At 35.3% G+C, this 14,265-nt stretch overlaps 1 protein-coding gene across 1 annotated transcript; it reads left to right on the forward strand.

The window, feature by feature from the left end:
• Positions 1-1,120: 1,120 nt before the first annotated feature.
• On the forward strand, positions 1,121-10,958 carry LOC116127739 (kinesin-like protein KIN-14E). Its single transcript, XM_031413380.1, has 22 exons — positions 1,121-1,409; positions 1,562-1,770; positions 2,029-2,101; positions 2,213-2,344; positions 2,432-2,670; positions 2,801-3,128; positions 3,601-3,700; positions 3,785-3,966; positions 4,097-4,212; positions 4,428-4,530; positions 6,150-6,302; positions 6,527-6,673; positions 6,776-6,976; positions 7,370-7,534; positions 7,617-7,721; positions 7,858-7,998; positions 8,082-8,276; positions 8,429-8,555; positions 8,724-8,786; positions 9,317-9,399; positions 10,562-10,673; positions 10,885-10,958. The coding sequence occupies exons 2-22, from the start codon at positions 1,613-1,615 to the stop codon at positions 10,956-10,958; spliced, it is 2,997 nt and encodes a 998-aa protein (XP_031269240.1). The 5' UTR covers positions 1,121-1,409; positions 1,562-1,612.
• The last annotated feature ends 3,307 nt before the right edge of the window (positions 10,959-14,265 follow it).

Raw genomic sequence — 14,265 nt, forward strand, 5'->3', positions numbered from 1 at the left:
ATATTAACATGTCATTCCAAGCGAAAATGATGCTTTGTAATTATCCATTTAATTTATTTTATGCATTAATCATAAAGCAAATGATTATTGAGAATAACTCTACTAAAATTACAAGAAATATTTATTATTAGAGTAAACAATATTTTCCCACCCAAGGTTTGGCGAACTACATTCCCACCCTTGGTTTCATAAATTAACAAAATTTGTTTAATCTAACAATTAAAAGGGTAAAATGGTCATTTCAAAGATAAAAATCTCAGAATAACCCTTCACCACTATTATAATCCCATTAACCCCTACATCAAAACCCCTAACCTCCCCCCCTAATTGAACCTCCCAATCGTTGATCGCCGCTCTTAGTTTCAGTCGATGTTTTATCCAAATTCTGACCAGTAATACTACACTCACAAACCCTTCTCACTAACTTTCTCTCACAAACGTGACGTGTCAGCTCGTAATTTGTCAGCTCGCAATGGGTCTCGCCTATCCAATAATGGGTCTCGTTTGACCAAATATGAGCTACCATGTCAGCGTTAGTGAGAAGTATTTGTCAACTTATTTTTATTCAACTCTAGTAGGTCCCAGCATCGGAACCACCCCCAACACCACCAATAGCATCACTGGCTTCCCCCCACAAAAACCCCCAACATCGGTAATCGTAATTGCCCGCCGATTGTCGTCGCCTCTCCCTTAGATTTTCGAGTTTCGTTGCGCATTTCCAGCCAAATTCTAGCACCTCGCCGAGGTGAAATCGGGTGGAAAAATTAGGGGTTTTGGTGAAGAAGATAAGGGGATGTCGATGGTGGTGTCAGGGAGGTCCAATGGTGTCAGAATCAAGCTGGATTTTTGGCTTGGCCGAGATCACCTTTGTGGGTTATTTTAGAGAAATTTGAGATGTGGGGGTTATTTTGAGAGAAAAGTAACAGTATTAATTTAAGGGCTGGAATTGCAATTTATGAAACTAAGGGTGGGCATAAAATAGTCACCAAACCTTGGGTTGGGAAAATGTCGTTTGCTCTTAATATTATAATTTATTATTTATACAGGGGCTGCTTTCGAAAATTTTGGATTATTTTTTTTCAAGGGTTCAAACTCAGATTAGACAGTTAGATAGTATTGATTATTATTATTATTATTACAAATTACAAATGGGTTACAAGCGGGAGGATTGATCTATCTGCTTCCACGAACATTGATTACAGATCCGTGCTTGAAAGAGAGTGGAAGAAACCAAAACGTTTCAAATATTTACTTTTTGCCCTTGGCACTCTCGTGACTCATACTACTGTCTTTTACCTTAGCAAATAGCCAAATATTAGGAACATCCGCTTCCTCTTCGGATCTCTGAATCTCTCCTCAATCTTTCTGGTACACTTCTGGCTGGGCTTTGCAACTCTTTGATTTTCGAGGTATTTCTTTCTATCAATTTCTGCTATTCATTTTTTGGCAATGGAGTGTGGATCTCTACTCCATTGTTTAAAATTTTCATATTTTTTACCTACTAGGATTTAGGTTTTGCACTTTCTTATTGATTAATGTTTTTGCGCTGAAGCTCTTGCAGTTATCATGACATAAAGTATGAGATTTCTTCTAAAGAGCTGATTATAGTGAAATGACAATTGATGTGCAATCATCAATGGCCCAAAGTGTGAGAGCAACTAGGTCTTCCTTTAGCTCTAGCAATGGAAATGAAGAAACTCCTTTGCACAATCCTGTTTCTATCTCAAATGGGGATGAATATGATAGTGATGGCTCCAATTTTGCACCACCGTGAGTCTTTTTTCATATTGGTTTCACTTCGTATAATGTTTCTCTGTTTGCTGTTTATATTACCAATTTTGGCCCTGCAATTGAAATGGAATCAAGCCTCGCCTGATGTGGCCAACTCTTCCACCTCCACCATCTGTATATTAAGATTTTAGTCAAAAGTTGTTAGCTTTGACCAATCTCTTATCCGATACTCATCTTTTTATACCTGATGAATTGCCATATAAAGACTATTAGGCTCAATTTTTTTCTTCCTTGCAGTACACCTACGACACTCTCAATGGCTATTCCAGCAGAACTTGCAGGTGCTATACCCTTGATTGATCGATTCCAGGTGGGGTAATAAATGTTCTAGCTGTTACATTGTAATATGTTAAAGTTAGAGAATTTCTAGTTCACTTTTGTTATATTGTCTTGTAAATTTAGTGTTCTTCATGCTATCCAGGTGGAAGGATTTTTGAGAATGATGCAGAAACAAATTCAATCTGCCGGTAAACGTGGGTTTTTCTCAAAAAAATCTCTAGGCACTCAAGTTCGAGAAAAGTTCACTTTTGAGGATATGCTTTGTTTCCAAAAGGTGGTTACATTGTTTCTTTTCTTTTCTTTTGGTGAAAATGTATTCTGTCATGTGTACAGACTCATGAAAAGTTAAATGCTTTTACAGGATCCTATACCGACATCGTTACTTAAAATCAACAGTGACCTGGTCAACAGAGCAACAAAATTGTTTCAGATAATTTTGAAGTACATCGGAGTTGATCCATCTGATCGAGTAACTCCTCCGAGTTTAGATGAACGAATTGAGTTTGTTGGGAAACTATATAAGCAAACTTTGAAGCGTGCTGAGCTCCGAGATGAACTTTTTGCTCAGATTTCAAAACAAACCAGGAACAACCCTGATAGGTAGGCTGAGATATGAGATTTCGTCAATAATGATCGATTTTGCATGGTTATATAGTAGTTGCAGTTGGTGCTATAACTTATGTATTTCTTTACTTGATGCTTGGTAAATTTATTGATTGTGACATTACAGGCAATACTTAATCAAAGCATGGGAGCTGATGTATTTATGTGCATCCTCCATGCCTCCTAGCAAGGACATGGGTGGATATTTATCCGAGTATGTTCATAATGTAGCGCAGGGTGTTAATACTGATTCTGAGGTCCAAATCCTGGCTCTGAATACATTAAATGCTTTAAAGCGTTCAGTTAAAGCTGGTCCCAGGCATATGATACCAGGTCGTGAGGAGATTGAAGCTCTTCTAACTGGTAGAAAGCTTACAACTATAGTTTTCTTTTTGGATGAAACATTTGAAGAAATTACATACGACATGGCAACAACAGTATCTGATGCTGTAGAGGTACTCTCCCTCTTTTAATTTGATAATTTTACCGATTTTCACTTCATAAATTATGTCTATGGATTTCCAAACAATCCTGGTTTGCAAATGTCTATACTCTTGATCCTTCAAGCTCATTATGTTTGGTAAATCAATACTGATATATTCCTTTCATAATATTGTTTAAAAAATTCTTGTGACCTCAAGTAGATAGCCCAATTGGTTAAGATGTTATCTGTCTTCTGGAAGTAATTTAACAGATATGTTTTACAGGATTGTTCTTCTACCAATCTGTTTGTTAGTTCATCCAACATGCCAATTCATGTTTTTTCAGAGCCTTTATAGGCTTGTTTAAGAAAGTAAAGGCATCTTGACTGTCAATAAAGCACATTGTGTCTATTCTGGTTACCTTCTGTTTTATTTTGTGGGTCCAACTTTTGTCCTTTGTATTGTGCCACGTTGTTGATACTGATCAAATTCATGCCTGATTTAGGAACTTGCGGGGATAATTAAACTATCAGCTTACTCTAGCTTCACTCTATTTGAATGCCGTAAAGTTGTCACTGGTTCCAAGTCACCTGATCTTGGGAGTGGTATATACTCTGTAAACTTTTTGATTCTTCCTGGGTAAGATATTTATGATATTATCATCTAATATGCACTTTGCTGTCATGTAGAGGAGTATATTGGGTTAGATGATAACAAATATATTGGTGATCTGCTGGCGGAATTTAAAGCAGCCAAGGATCGAAGTAAAGGAGAAATTCTGCACTGCAAACTAACATTTAAAAAGAAGCTATTTCGAGAGTCAGATGAAGCTGTGACAGACCCAATGTTTGTGCAATTGTCATATGTTCAAGTATGTAATCTTGCATTGAAGTAGTGTTGATCAATTTAATTTAACTTCTAGAATGGTACATATGCTCTTTCTGAAACCTAGGTTAACGTTTATTATCTAGTATTTGGTGATAATGGTCATATTTTTGCAGTTGCAACATGACTATGTATTGGGCAATTATCCAGTTGGAAGGGACGATGCTGCCCAGCTTTCTGCATTGCAGATCTTGGTTGAGATTGGCTTTGTTGGTAGCCCTGAATCATGCACGTTAGTAAAGTTTCTACTTTGTTTACTTTATTATGTTCAGCTGCCACCTCTGCAAGTTAAGCATGATAGTGCTTTTTTTTTTTTTTTTTTGACTTTTCTGTTTTTTATAATGGTAGCTTGATTAAAACATATAGACATATTTTCTAGTGATTGAATTTGAATACCTGGTTGTTTTACACTCTACTGTTTTTTTACTTTTTGAAGTTGTTTTTCAGTGATTGGACTTCTCTTCTTGAACGATTCCTCCCTAGACAAGTTGCAATTACTAGAGCAAAGCGGGATTGGGAGTTGGATATTCTTTCTCGTTATCGATCAATGGTGAGAAACAAATTCTGGTGATTTGTTGACCATGAAAAGATCAATTAATCTTCAGGAAAGCTGGCGTCTGTTCTATAACTATGCTTTTCTTTGATTCATGACGATATTTTCTATGGGACATTTGAAATCATTGTTAATAACTTGCTTATAAAATTTTAGAATGTTGATGTAATATAATTTTTTTGATGGGAAACTTCAGGTAAATATATTAGTGGGAGTAAGAGTGAGAGATTCTAGGGGGGATGAGAATTGCACTATTGATTAGCTCTCCCTTAAGTTTCTATACAAAAAAAACTTCAAAAACTATAAGAATCTATAAATTGTAAGTAAAGCCATAACATTACTAAGTTAGAAGAGGTTAGGCTAAATCCTATTCCAGTTAAGGTGAATGATGAGAATGAAGTATGTTGGAATTCTTTTGAAACTGAGGCCCCATAAGGATAACCAAAAAAAAAAAAAAAAAGCCACTTTGTTCAACATAACTCAATTGTGTCTTCAAAAATTCTAATAGCTCATTTATGATAAATCACCAAAAGGGAGCAAGCACCAGACCCTTCTGGAATTGTTTTGGCCTCTTTTGATTGCCAAAAGCACAATTATGCTCCACAATGAGAGAACATGATTTCAGAAGTGCCAGTTGAAGATTGGTTTCTTTGCAAGCCTTTGACCACAATAGGCTGTAGCTGCTGAAGCCATTAGATATATTACATTGATATTAAAAGAAAAGGAGGTTGAGTGGAGTTTGACTTTACTTTGATGACTGATGAATATGCAAGTTTTTTTTTTTAATATATATATATATATATATAGTACATAATTTGTTATTATATCTTATCTTTTTTTTGTTTGTAAACATAAACAGTGTTTTCATACTCAATTTTAAATAAAAACATAATTTTTGTTTCTCATATTGAAACTAAATTTTGGAATATAACATCTGTTTAAGTACTTTTTTTTGGGTAACATTTGTTTAGGTGCATTTTGTTGGGTGGATAACTTCACCTTTAGCCTGCCTTCCAAATTCCCCAGTCAGTCTCAATCAAAGTCCCTGTAACATTGCTATTTTAGTGCATAATTCAAAGCAAAGTTAGTCCGTGATGTTTCATTACAATGTACTCAGCGTTTAAACTTGGACTTTGTGCTGATAAAGTTATTGGATGAGTTGAACTTGGATTTTGTGCTGCTTCACAAACTTTTGTGTATTTGATGTTGTGTGGAGTTCGATTTGATGACTGATGAATATGCAAGCTTTTGGTATATACTATCCTAAACCAATAAGTTAATATTTGTTTGATCTTTCTAATTTTGCTTTCCTGATTTCTGTAAACAGTAAATGAATTTTGCATTTAAAGTTCATAACATGCTTAAATCTCTTAAAACTGTTTAAAATAGAAGATAAATTACTCTTTTTCTGTTGTCTGAAGAGATAGAAGAGGAAAAACTGATCACTCGATGGATGCAACCTAATTGGTCATACACAAAATTTTCACCTTATTTGTGAGGGCAAGATGATTATTATTTTGTGTATGGATTATTGGCCACTTTTCAGTAGTGGTCCAAAATTTTGAAAGTCTTGTGAGCTTTTTTTTAGCTTGATACATTATTTTGTTGCCATGTAGGAGCATTTAACAAAAGATGATGCTAGACAACAATTTCTGCGGGTATTGAGGACGCTTCCTTATGGGAATTCAGTTTTCTTCAGTGTCCGAAAGATTGATGATCCTATTGGACTTTTGCCAGGAAGAATTGTCTTGGGCATTAACAAGCGAGGGGTGAGTCATAAATTGTGTGTTACTATCACAAGATTAAGATTTTGGATTTCCTGATATCTCAGGTGTTGTCACCAAAAATCTTTCCCAGACTGTTTCAGTCATACTAACCATAGAAGATGAATAAAACTACAACAACATGCATATAATACATAAACATTATAAAATTGTCATCATCCTCTTGTATCAAGCTTTTGGATGTTAATTTCTTTGTCATTTGTTTGTAGGTTCATTTTTTCCGTCCAGTTCCAAAAGAGTATCTACATTCTGCAGAGCTAAGAGACATAATGCAATTTGGTAGTAGCAATACTGCTGTATTTTTTAAGATGAGAGTTGCAGGTGTTCTTCACATATTCCAGTTTGAAACCAAGCAGGTTCGAGCAATGCTTAACACTTTTTTACTTGTCATGGTTTCCAGGCCTCTTAATCTTTTTGTTTTACTAAATCTTAACTTGCATGTCTCCATTTTTATGCAGGGAGAAGAAATTTGTGTTGCTCTTCAGACACATATAAATGATGTAATGTTACGTCGATACTCCAAAGCACGCTCTGCTACTAGTGGCTCAATGAATGGAGATCATTCTAACAATGTTAAGCCTCCTAGTATGGAAGTGTTTGAAAAACGTGTGCAGGATTTATCCAAAACTGTTGAAGAATCTCAAAAAAATGCTAATCGTGTAAGGCTTAAAGCATAAACTTGATTTATTCAATTGTTTATTATAGTTTAGGGCCATATATCTCACATAGCAGTGGTGATGGATTTTATATGTGGTGGTTAGAAGACTTTGTCATCACATTCTAGCATAATCGTACCATATTGTCAAATTTACATTTGAATTAACTTTTATTTACTTATTGGGCAGTCTAATCATTTGTAAATCACTTGTTTTATTTTTTTAGGCACCCAAAATATGTCATTAAAATTAATATCGTCTGAACCATTCTTGAGTCATAGTTGAGTTAGTGCATATCTTAAATATTCTTTTTTCCTGTTTGGAATTTTTTTTACAAAGTTCTCGTTTCCTTGTAGAAATTGCACCTGTGATAATGAGTTGAGTGTGTGGATGTAGTTGTCAGAAGAATTGCATGAAAAGGAAAAGCAAGAAATCAAAATGCAAGAAGAACTGGAGAGCTTGAAAGATGCTTTGAGAACCGGGAAGCAGAAATTGGCAGAAGTTGCTAGCGACCGTGATAGACTTAAATTGTTGTGCCATGAAAAGGATACTGATCTTCAAGTTAGTGTAGTTAATGTGTCATATCATCACTTTCATTAACTTTTTGCTGTCAGCTTTTTCTGATTTTAGTCATGTATTTTAGGCTGCATTGATGGAAAAAAAGAGCATCGAAGTGAGGTTGGCCAAACTGGGAAATCAAGCCCTAGAGAGCAATGCTAAAAAGGATTTGGTTGGAACAAACAGCCAGGTAGAAATTTGTGAAAATGGATATTGTGCTATTCACATTAATTCATACCTTCATGATTTAATTCGCATTATGGATTGAGCTTTTATATCCTGTTTCATGATGGTAATGATTTTGAACTGCGGATAAGACAATGCAGGCATTGCGCAAGCTTCAGGATGAACTAAAAATTTGCAATGAGCAATTGCATGCAGAACAAGAAAATGTGAAGAAGTTGTTGAATGAGAAAATCATATTAGAGCAGAGGGTTTTCAAACTTGAGAAGAAAAAAGCTGAGGAGGTATTATTGTCAATCTTTGAATATGGTTTGGGAAATTTTTTTGATCACTGAGAGTGATGGTCATGATATCTATATATATACAGATGGAAATTCTTGAGAAAAACTTTGAGCAAGAACGCAAGGCTTTAAGGCTCCCAATGTTTGAAATTGAAAGAAAGTTGGAAGAGACTACACAAGATTTGGCTACTGTTCAGTCAACTCTTGCAACTAGGAATACAGATTTGGCTGTACTACAGAACAACTTAAAGGAATTAGAGGAATTGAGAGAGATGAAAGAGGTAATCATTTTCAGCATCTGCTCTGCTTTTGAAAAATATATATTTACTCAACCCTTTGGTTGTTCAATGTACTTTAATTTTGATGTACGATTGTCTTACCAACTTGTTCAATTAAAAGCATCCATATCTAATGTCGTTTTACATGTTTTTAGGACAGAGATAGAAAAAATGAGCAAACTGCTGCCATCTTGAAGATGCAAGGAGCTCAACTTGCTGAATTAGAAGCACTTTATAAAGAAGAGCAAACTTTAAGGAAACGTTACTTTAATACTATTGAAGGTTGGCATCACTTACCCCTACGACACTCTCAATGGCTATTCCAGCAGAACTTGCAGGGTGCACCCTGATTGATCGATTCCAGGTGGGGAATAAATGTTCTAGCTTTACATTGTAATATGTTAAAGTTAGAGAATTCTGTTCATTTTGTTATATGTCTTGTAAATTTAGTGTCTTCATGCTATCCAGGTGGAAGGATTTTTGAGATGATGCAGAAACAAATTCAATCTGCCGGTAAACGTGGGTTTTTCTCAAAAAAATCTCTAGGCACTCAAGTTCGAGAAAAGTTCACTTTTGAGGATATGCTTTGTTTCCAAAAGTGGTTACATTGTTTCTTTTCTTTTCTTTTGGTGAAAATGTATTCTGTCATGTGTACAGACTCATGAAAAGTTAAATGCTTTTACAGGATCCTATACCGACATCGTTACTTAAACAACAGTGACCTGGTCACAGAGCAACAAAATTGTTTCAGATAATTTTGAAGTACATCGGAGTTGATCCATCTGATCGAGTAACTCCTCCGAGTTTAGATGAACGAATTGAGTTTGTTGGGAAACTATATAAGCAAACTTTGAAGCGTGCTGAGCTCGAGATGAACTTTTTGCTCAGATTTCAAAACAACCAGGAACAACCCTGATAGGTAGGCTGAGATTGGATTTCTCAATAATGATCGATTTTGCATGGTTATATAGTATTGCAGTTGGTGCTATAACTTATATTTCTTTACTTGATGCTTGGTAAATTTATTGATTGTGACATTACAGGCAATACTTACAAAGCATGGGAGCTGATGTATTTATGTGCATCCTCCATGCCTCCTAGCAAGGACATGGGTGTATTTATCCGAGTATGTTCATAATGTAGCGCAGGTGTTAATACTGATTCTGAGGTCCAAATCCTGGCTCTGAATACATTAAATGCTTTAAAGCGTTCAGTTAAAGCTGGTCCCAGCATATGATACCAGGGTCGTGAGGAGATTGAAGCTCTTCTAACTGGTAGAAAGCTTACAACTATAGTTTTCTTTTGGATGAAACATTTGAAGAAATACATACGACATGGCAACAACAGTATCTGATGCTGTAGAGGTACCTCCCTCTTTAATTTGATAATTTTACATTTCACTTCATAAATATTCTATGGTTTCCAAACAATCCTGGTTTCAAATGTCTATACTCTTGATCCTTCAAGCTCATTATGTTTGGTAAATCAATACTGATATATTCCTTTCATAATATTGTTTAAAAAATTCTTGTGACCTCAAGTAGATAGCCCAATTGGTTAATGTTATCTGTCTTCTGGAAGTAATTTAACGATATGTTTTACAGGATTGTTCTTCTACACTGTTTGTTAGTTCATCCAACATGCCAATTCATGTTTTTCAGAGCCTTTATAGGCTTGTTTAAGAAAGTAAGGCATCTGACTGTCATAAAAGCACTTTGTGTCTATTCTGGTTACCTCTGTTTTATTTGTGGGTCCAACTTTTGTCCTTTGTATTGTCACGTTGTTTACTGATCAAATTCATGCCTTTTTAGGAACTTGCGGGGATAATTAAATTATCAGCTTACTCGCTTCACTCTATTGAATGCCGTAAAGTTGTCACTGGTTCCAAGTCACCTGATCTTGGAGTGTTATATACTCTGTAAACTTTTGATTCTTCCTGGGTAAGATATTTATGATATTATCATCTAATATGCACTTTGCTGTCATGTAGAGGGTATAGGGGGTTAGATGATAACAATATATGGTGATCTGCTGGCGGATTTAAAGCAGCCAAGGATCGAAGTAAGAGAAATTCTGCACTGCAAACTAACATTTAAAAGAAGCTATTTCGAGAGTCAGATAAGCTGTGACAGACCCAATGTTTGTGCAATTGTCATATGTTCAAGTATGTAATCTTGCTTAATAGTGTTGATCAATTTAATTTAACTTCTAGAATGGTACTATATCTTTCTGAAACCTAGGTTAACGTTTTTATCTAGTATTTGGTGATAATGGTCATATTTTTGCAGTTGCAACATACTATGTATTGGGCATTATCCAGTTGGAAGGGACATGCTGCCCAGCTTTCTGCATTGCAGATCTTGGTTGAGATTGGCTTGTTGGTAGCCCTGAATCATGCCCGTTAGTAAAGTTTCTACTTTGTTTACTTTATTATGTTCAGCTGCCACCTCTGCAAGTTAAGCATGATAGTGCTTTTTTTTTTTTTTTTTTTGCTTTTCTTTTTTTTATATGTTAGCTTGATTAAAACATATAGACATATTTTCTAGTGTTGAATTTGAATACCTGGTTGTTTTACATTCTACTGTTTTTTCTTTTTGAAGTTGTTTTTCAGTGATTGGACTTCTCTTCTTGAACGTTCCTCCTAGACAAGTTGCAATTACTAGGCAAAGCGGGATTGGGAGTTGAGATTCTTTCTCGTTATCGTCAATGGTGAGAAACAAATTCTGGTGATTTGTTGACCATGAAAGATCAATTAATCTTCAGAAAGCTGGCTCTGTTCTATAACATGCTTTTCTTTGATTCATGACGATATTTTCTATGGACATTTGAAATCATTGTTAATAACTTGCTATAAAATTTTAGAATGTTGATGTATATAATTTTTTTGATGGGAAACTTCAGGTAAATATATTAGTGGGAGTAAGTGAGAGATTCTAGGGGGATGAGAATTGCACTATTGATAGCTCTCCCTAAGTTTCTATACAAAAAAAACTTCAAAAACTTAAATCTTAAATTTTAAGTAAAGCCATAACATTACTTTGAAGAGGTTAGGCTAAATCCTTTCAGTTAAGGTGAATGATAGAATGAAGTATGTTGGAATTCTTTTGAAACTGAGGCCCATAAGGATAACCCAAAAAAAAAAAAAAAAAGCCACTTTGTTCAACATAACTCAATTGTGTCTTCAAAAATTCTAATAGCTCATTTATGATAAATCACCAAAGGGAGCAAGCACCAGACCCTTCTGGAATTGTTTTGGCCTCTTTGATTGCCAAAGCACAATTATGCTCCACAATGAGAGAACATGATTTCAGAAGTGCCGTTGAAGATTGTTTCTTTGCAAGCCTTTGACCACAATAGGCTGTAGCTGCTGAAGCCATTAGATATATTACATTGATATTAAAAGAAAGGAGGTTGAGTGGAGTTTGACTTAACTTTGATGACTGATGAATATGCAAGTTTTTTTTTAATATATTATATATAGTAGCATAATTTGTTATTATATCTTATCTTTTTTTTGTTTGTACAAATACAGTGTTTTCATACAATTTTAAATAAAACAATAATTTTGTTTTCTCTATTGAACTAAATTTTGGAATATACATCTGTTTAAGTACTTTTTTTGGGTAACATTTGTTTGGTGCATTTTGTTGGGTGGATAACTTCACCTTTAGCCTGCCTTCCAAATTCCCCGTCAGTCTCAATCAAAGTCCCTGTAACATTGCTATTTTAGTGCATAATTCAAAGAAGTTAGTCCGGATGTTTCATTACAATGTACTCAGCGTTTAAACTGGACTTTGTGCTGATAAAGTATTGGATGTTGACTTGGATTTTGTGCTGCTTCACAAACTTTTGCTATTTGATGTTGTTGGAGTTGATTTGATGACTGATGAATATGCAGGCTTTTGGTATATACTATCCTAAACCAATAAGTTATATATTGTTTGTCTTTCTAATTTTGCTTTCCTGATTTCTGTAAACAGTAAATGATTTTGCATTTAAAGTTCTAACATGCTTAAATCTCTTAAAACTGTTTAAAAATAGAAGTAAATACTCTTTTTCTGTTGTCTGAAGAGATAAAGAGGAAAAACTGATCACGATGGATGCAACCTAATTGGTCATACACAAAATTTTCACCTTATTTGTGAGGGCAAGATGATTATTATTTTGTGTATGGATTATTGGCCACTTGCCTCCTTGGAAATGTCTTTGGTGAGTGGGTCTAAAAGTAAATTGATACTTGATGACTATTTAATGCGGTCGATAACTTTATATAAGGTTGTATCACTTCCAATTAGATTGTTTCCCAACTTCCTCATGTTTGTCTTAAATGCCCAAACTATTTTTAACTCCAAAGTTTTTGGTAGGTAGGTTTAAAATATTATAAATCTAATAGGGAGTGATTCAGTCACCAGAGTAATTCACGTGAATAAATTTAATTAGGCCAATTCTTCCTCCTCACTCCATCTGGAGGCCTTTTGTCTATTTTCCTACAAGATACAAAGTACAAACGCACAGCCACAGGGTGAGGGCGGCACGGCCTGCAACTGAAATAGACCAATTGATATTTTTGTAGTTACCAAATATAACTGAGCTTGGTCAAAGACCTAATTTATTATTATTGTTATATTAACATGTCATTCCAAGCGAAAATGATGCTTTGTAATTATCCATTTAATTTATTTTATGCATTACTCATAAAGCAAATGATTATTGAGAATAACTCTACAAATTACAAGAAATATTTATTATTAGAGTAAACAACATTTTCCCAACCCTGGTTTCATAAATTAACAAAATTTGTTTAGTCTAACAATTAAAAGGGTAAAATGGTCATTTCAAAGATGAAAATCTCAGAATAACCCTTAACTTCTCAAATTCACCACACCGACGATTTTAGGCCATTCCGGCATGTTTTCGGCGCAGTCGACCCCTCCTAATACCACCATTACAATCCCCTCAACCCCCACATCAAAACCCCTAACCTCCCCCCTAATTGAACCTCCCCCCCAATTGAACCTCCCAATTGTCGACTGCCGCTCTTAGTTTCAGTCGGTGTTTTATCCAAATTTTGACCAGTAATACTACACTCACAAACCCTTCTCACTAATTTTCTCTCACAAACGTGACGTGTCAGCTTGTAATTGGTCAACTCGCAATGGGTCTTGCCTATCCAATAATAGGTCTCGTCTGACCAAATATGAGCTACCATGTCAGCGTTAGTGAGAAGTATTTGTCAGCCTATTTTTATTCAACTCTAATAGGTCCCAGCACCGGAACCACCCCCAACACCACCAATAGCATCACTAGCTTCCCCCCACAAAAACCCCTAACATTGGTGATCGTAATTACCCGCCGATTGTAGTCGCCTCTCCCTTAGGTTTTCGCGTTTCATTGAGTATTGCCAGCCAAATTCTAGCACCTCGCCGAGGTAAAATCGAGTAGAAATGTTAGGGGTTTTGGTGAAGAGGATAAGAGGATGCCGATGGTGGTGTCAGGGAGGTCCAATGGTGTCAGAATCAAGCTGGATTTTTGGCTTGGCCGAGATCTCCTCTGGAGGTTATTTTAGAGAAATTTGAGATTTGGGGGTTATTTTGAGAGAAAAGTAACAGTATTAATTTAAGAGCTGGAATTGCAATTTATGAAACCAAGGGTGGGCATTGAGAATTCGCCAAACCTTGGGTGGGAAAATGTCGTTTGCTCTTAATATTATAATTTATTATTTATACAGGATTATTTTTTTTCCAGGGTTCAAACTCAGATTAGACAGTTAGATAGTATTAATTATTATTATTATTACAAATTACAAATGGGTTACAAGCGGGAGGATTGATCTATCTGCTTGCACGAACATTGATTACAGATCCGTGCTTGAAAGAGAGTGGAAGAAACCAAAACGTTTCAAATATTTACTTTTTGCCCTTGGCACTCTCGTGACTCATGCTACTGTCTTTTACCTTAGCAAATAGCCAAATATTAGGAACATCCGCTTCGT

Source organism: Pistacia vera, unplaced genomic scaffold (assembly GCF_008641045.1).
Source record: "Pistacia vera cultivar Batoury unplaced genomic scaffold, PisVer_v2 Contig195, whole genome shotgun sequence".
NCBI lineage: Eukaryota > Viridiplantae > Streptophyta > Magnoliopsida > Sapindales > Anacardiaceae > Pistacia > Pistacia vera.

Excerpts from the sequence above, each read along its gene's own strand:
- LOC116127739 (XM_031413380.1), top strand. The coding sequence starts at position 1,613 with ATGACAATTGATGTGCAATCATCAATGGCCCAAAGTGTGAGAGCAACT. Across the intron at positions 6,674-6,775 it reads TCCAGTTTGAAACCAAGCAG|GGAGAAGAAATTTGTGTTGC; the intron begins GTTCGAGCAATG and ends ATTTTTATGCAG. Across the intron at positions 6,977-7,369 it reads CTCAAAAAAATGCTAATCGT|TTGTCAGAAGAATTGCATGA; the intron begins GTAAGGCTTAAA and ends GTGTGGATGTAG.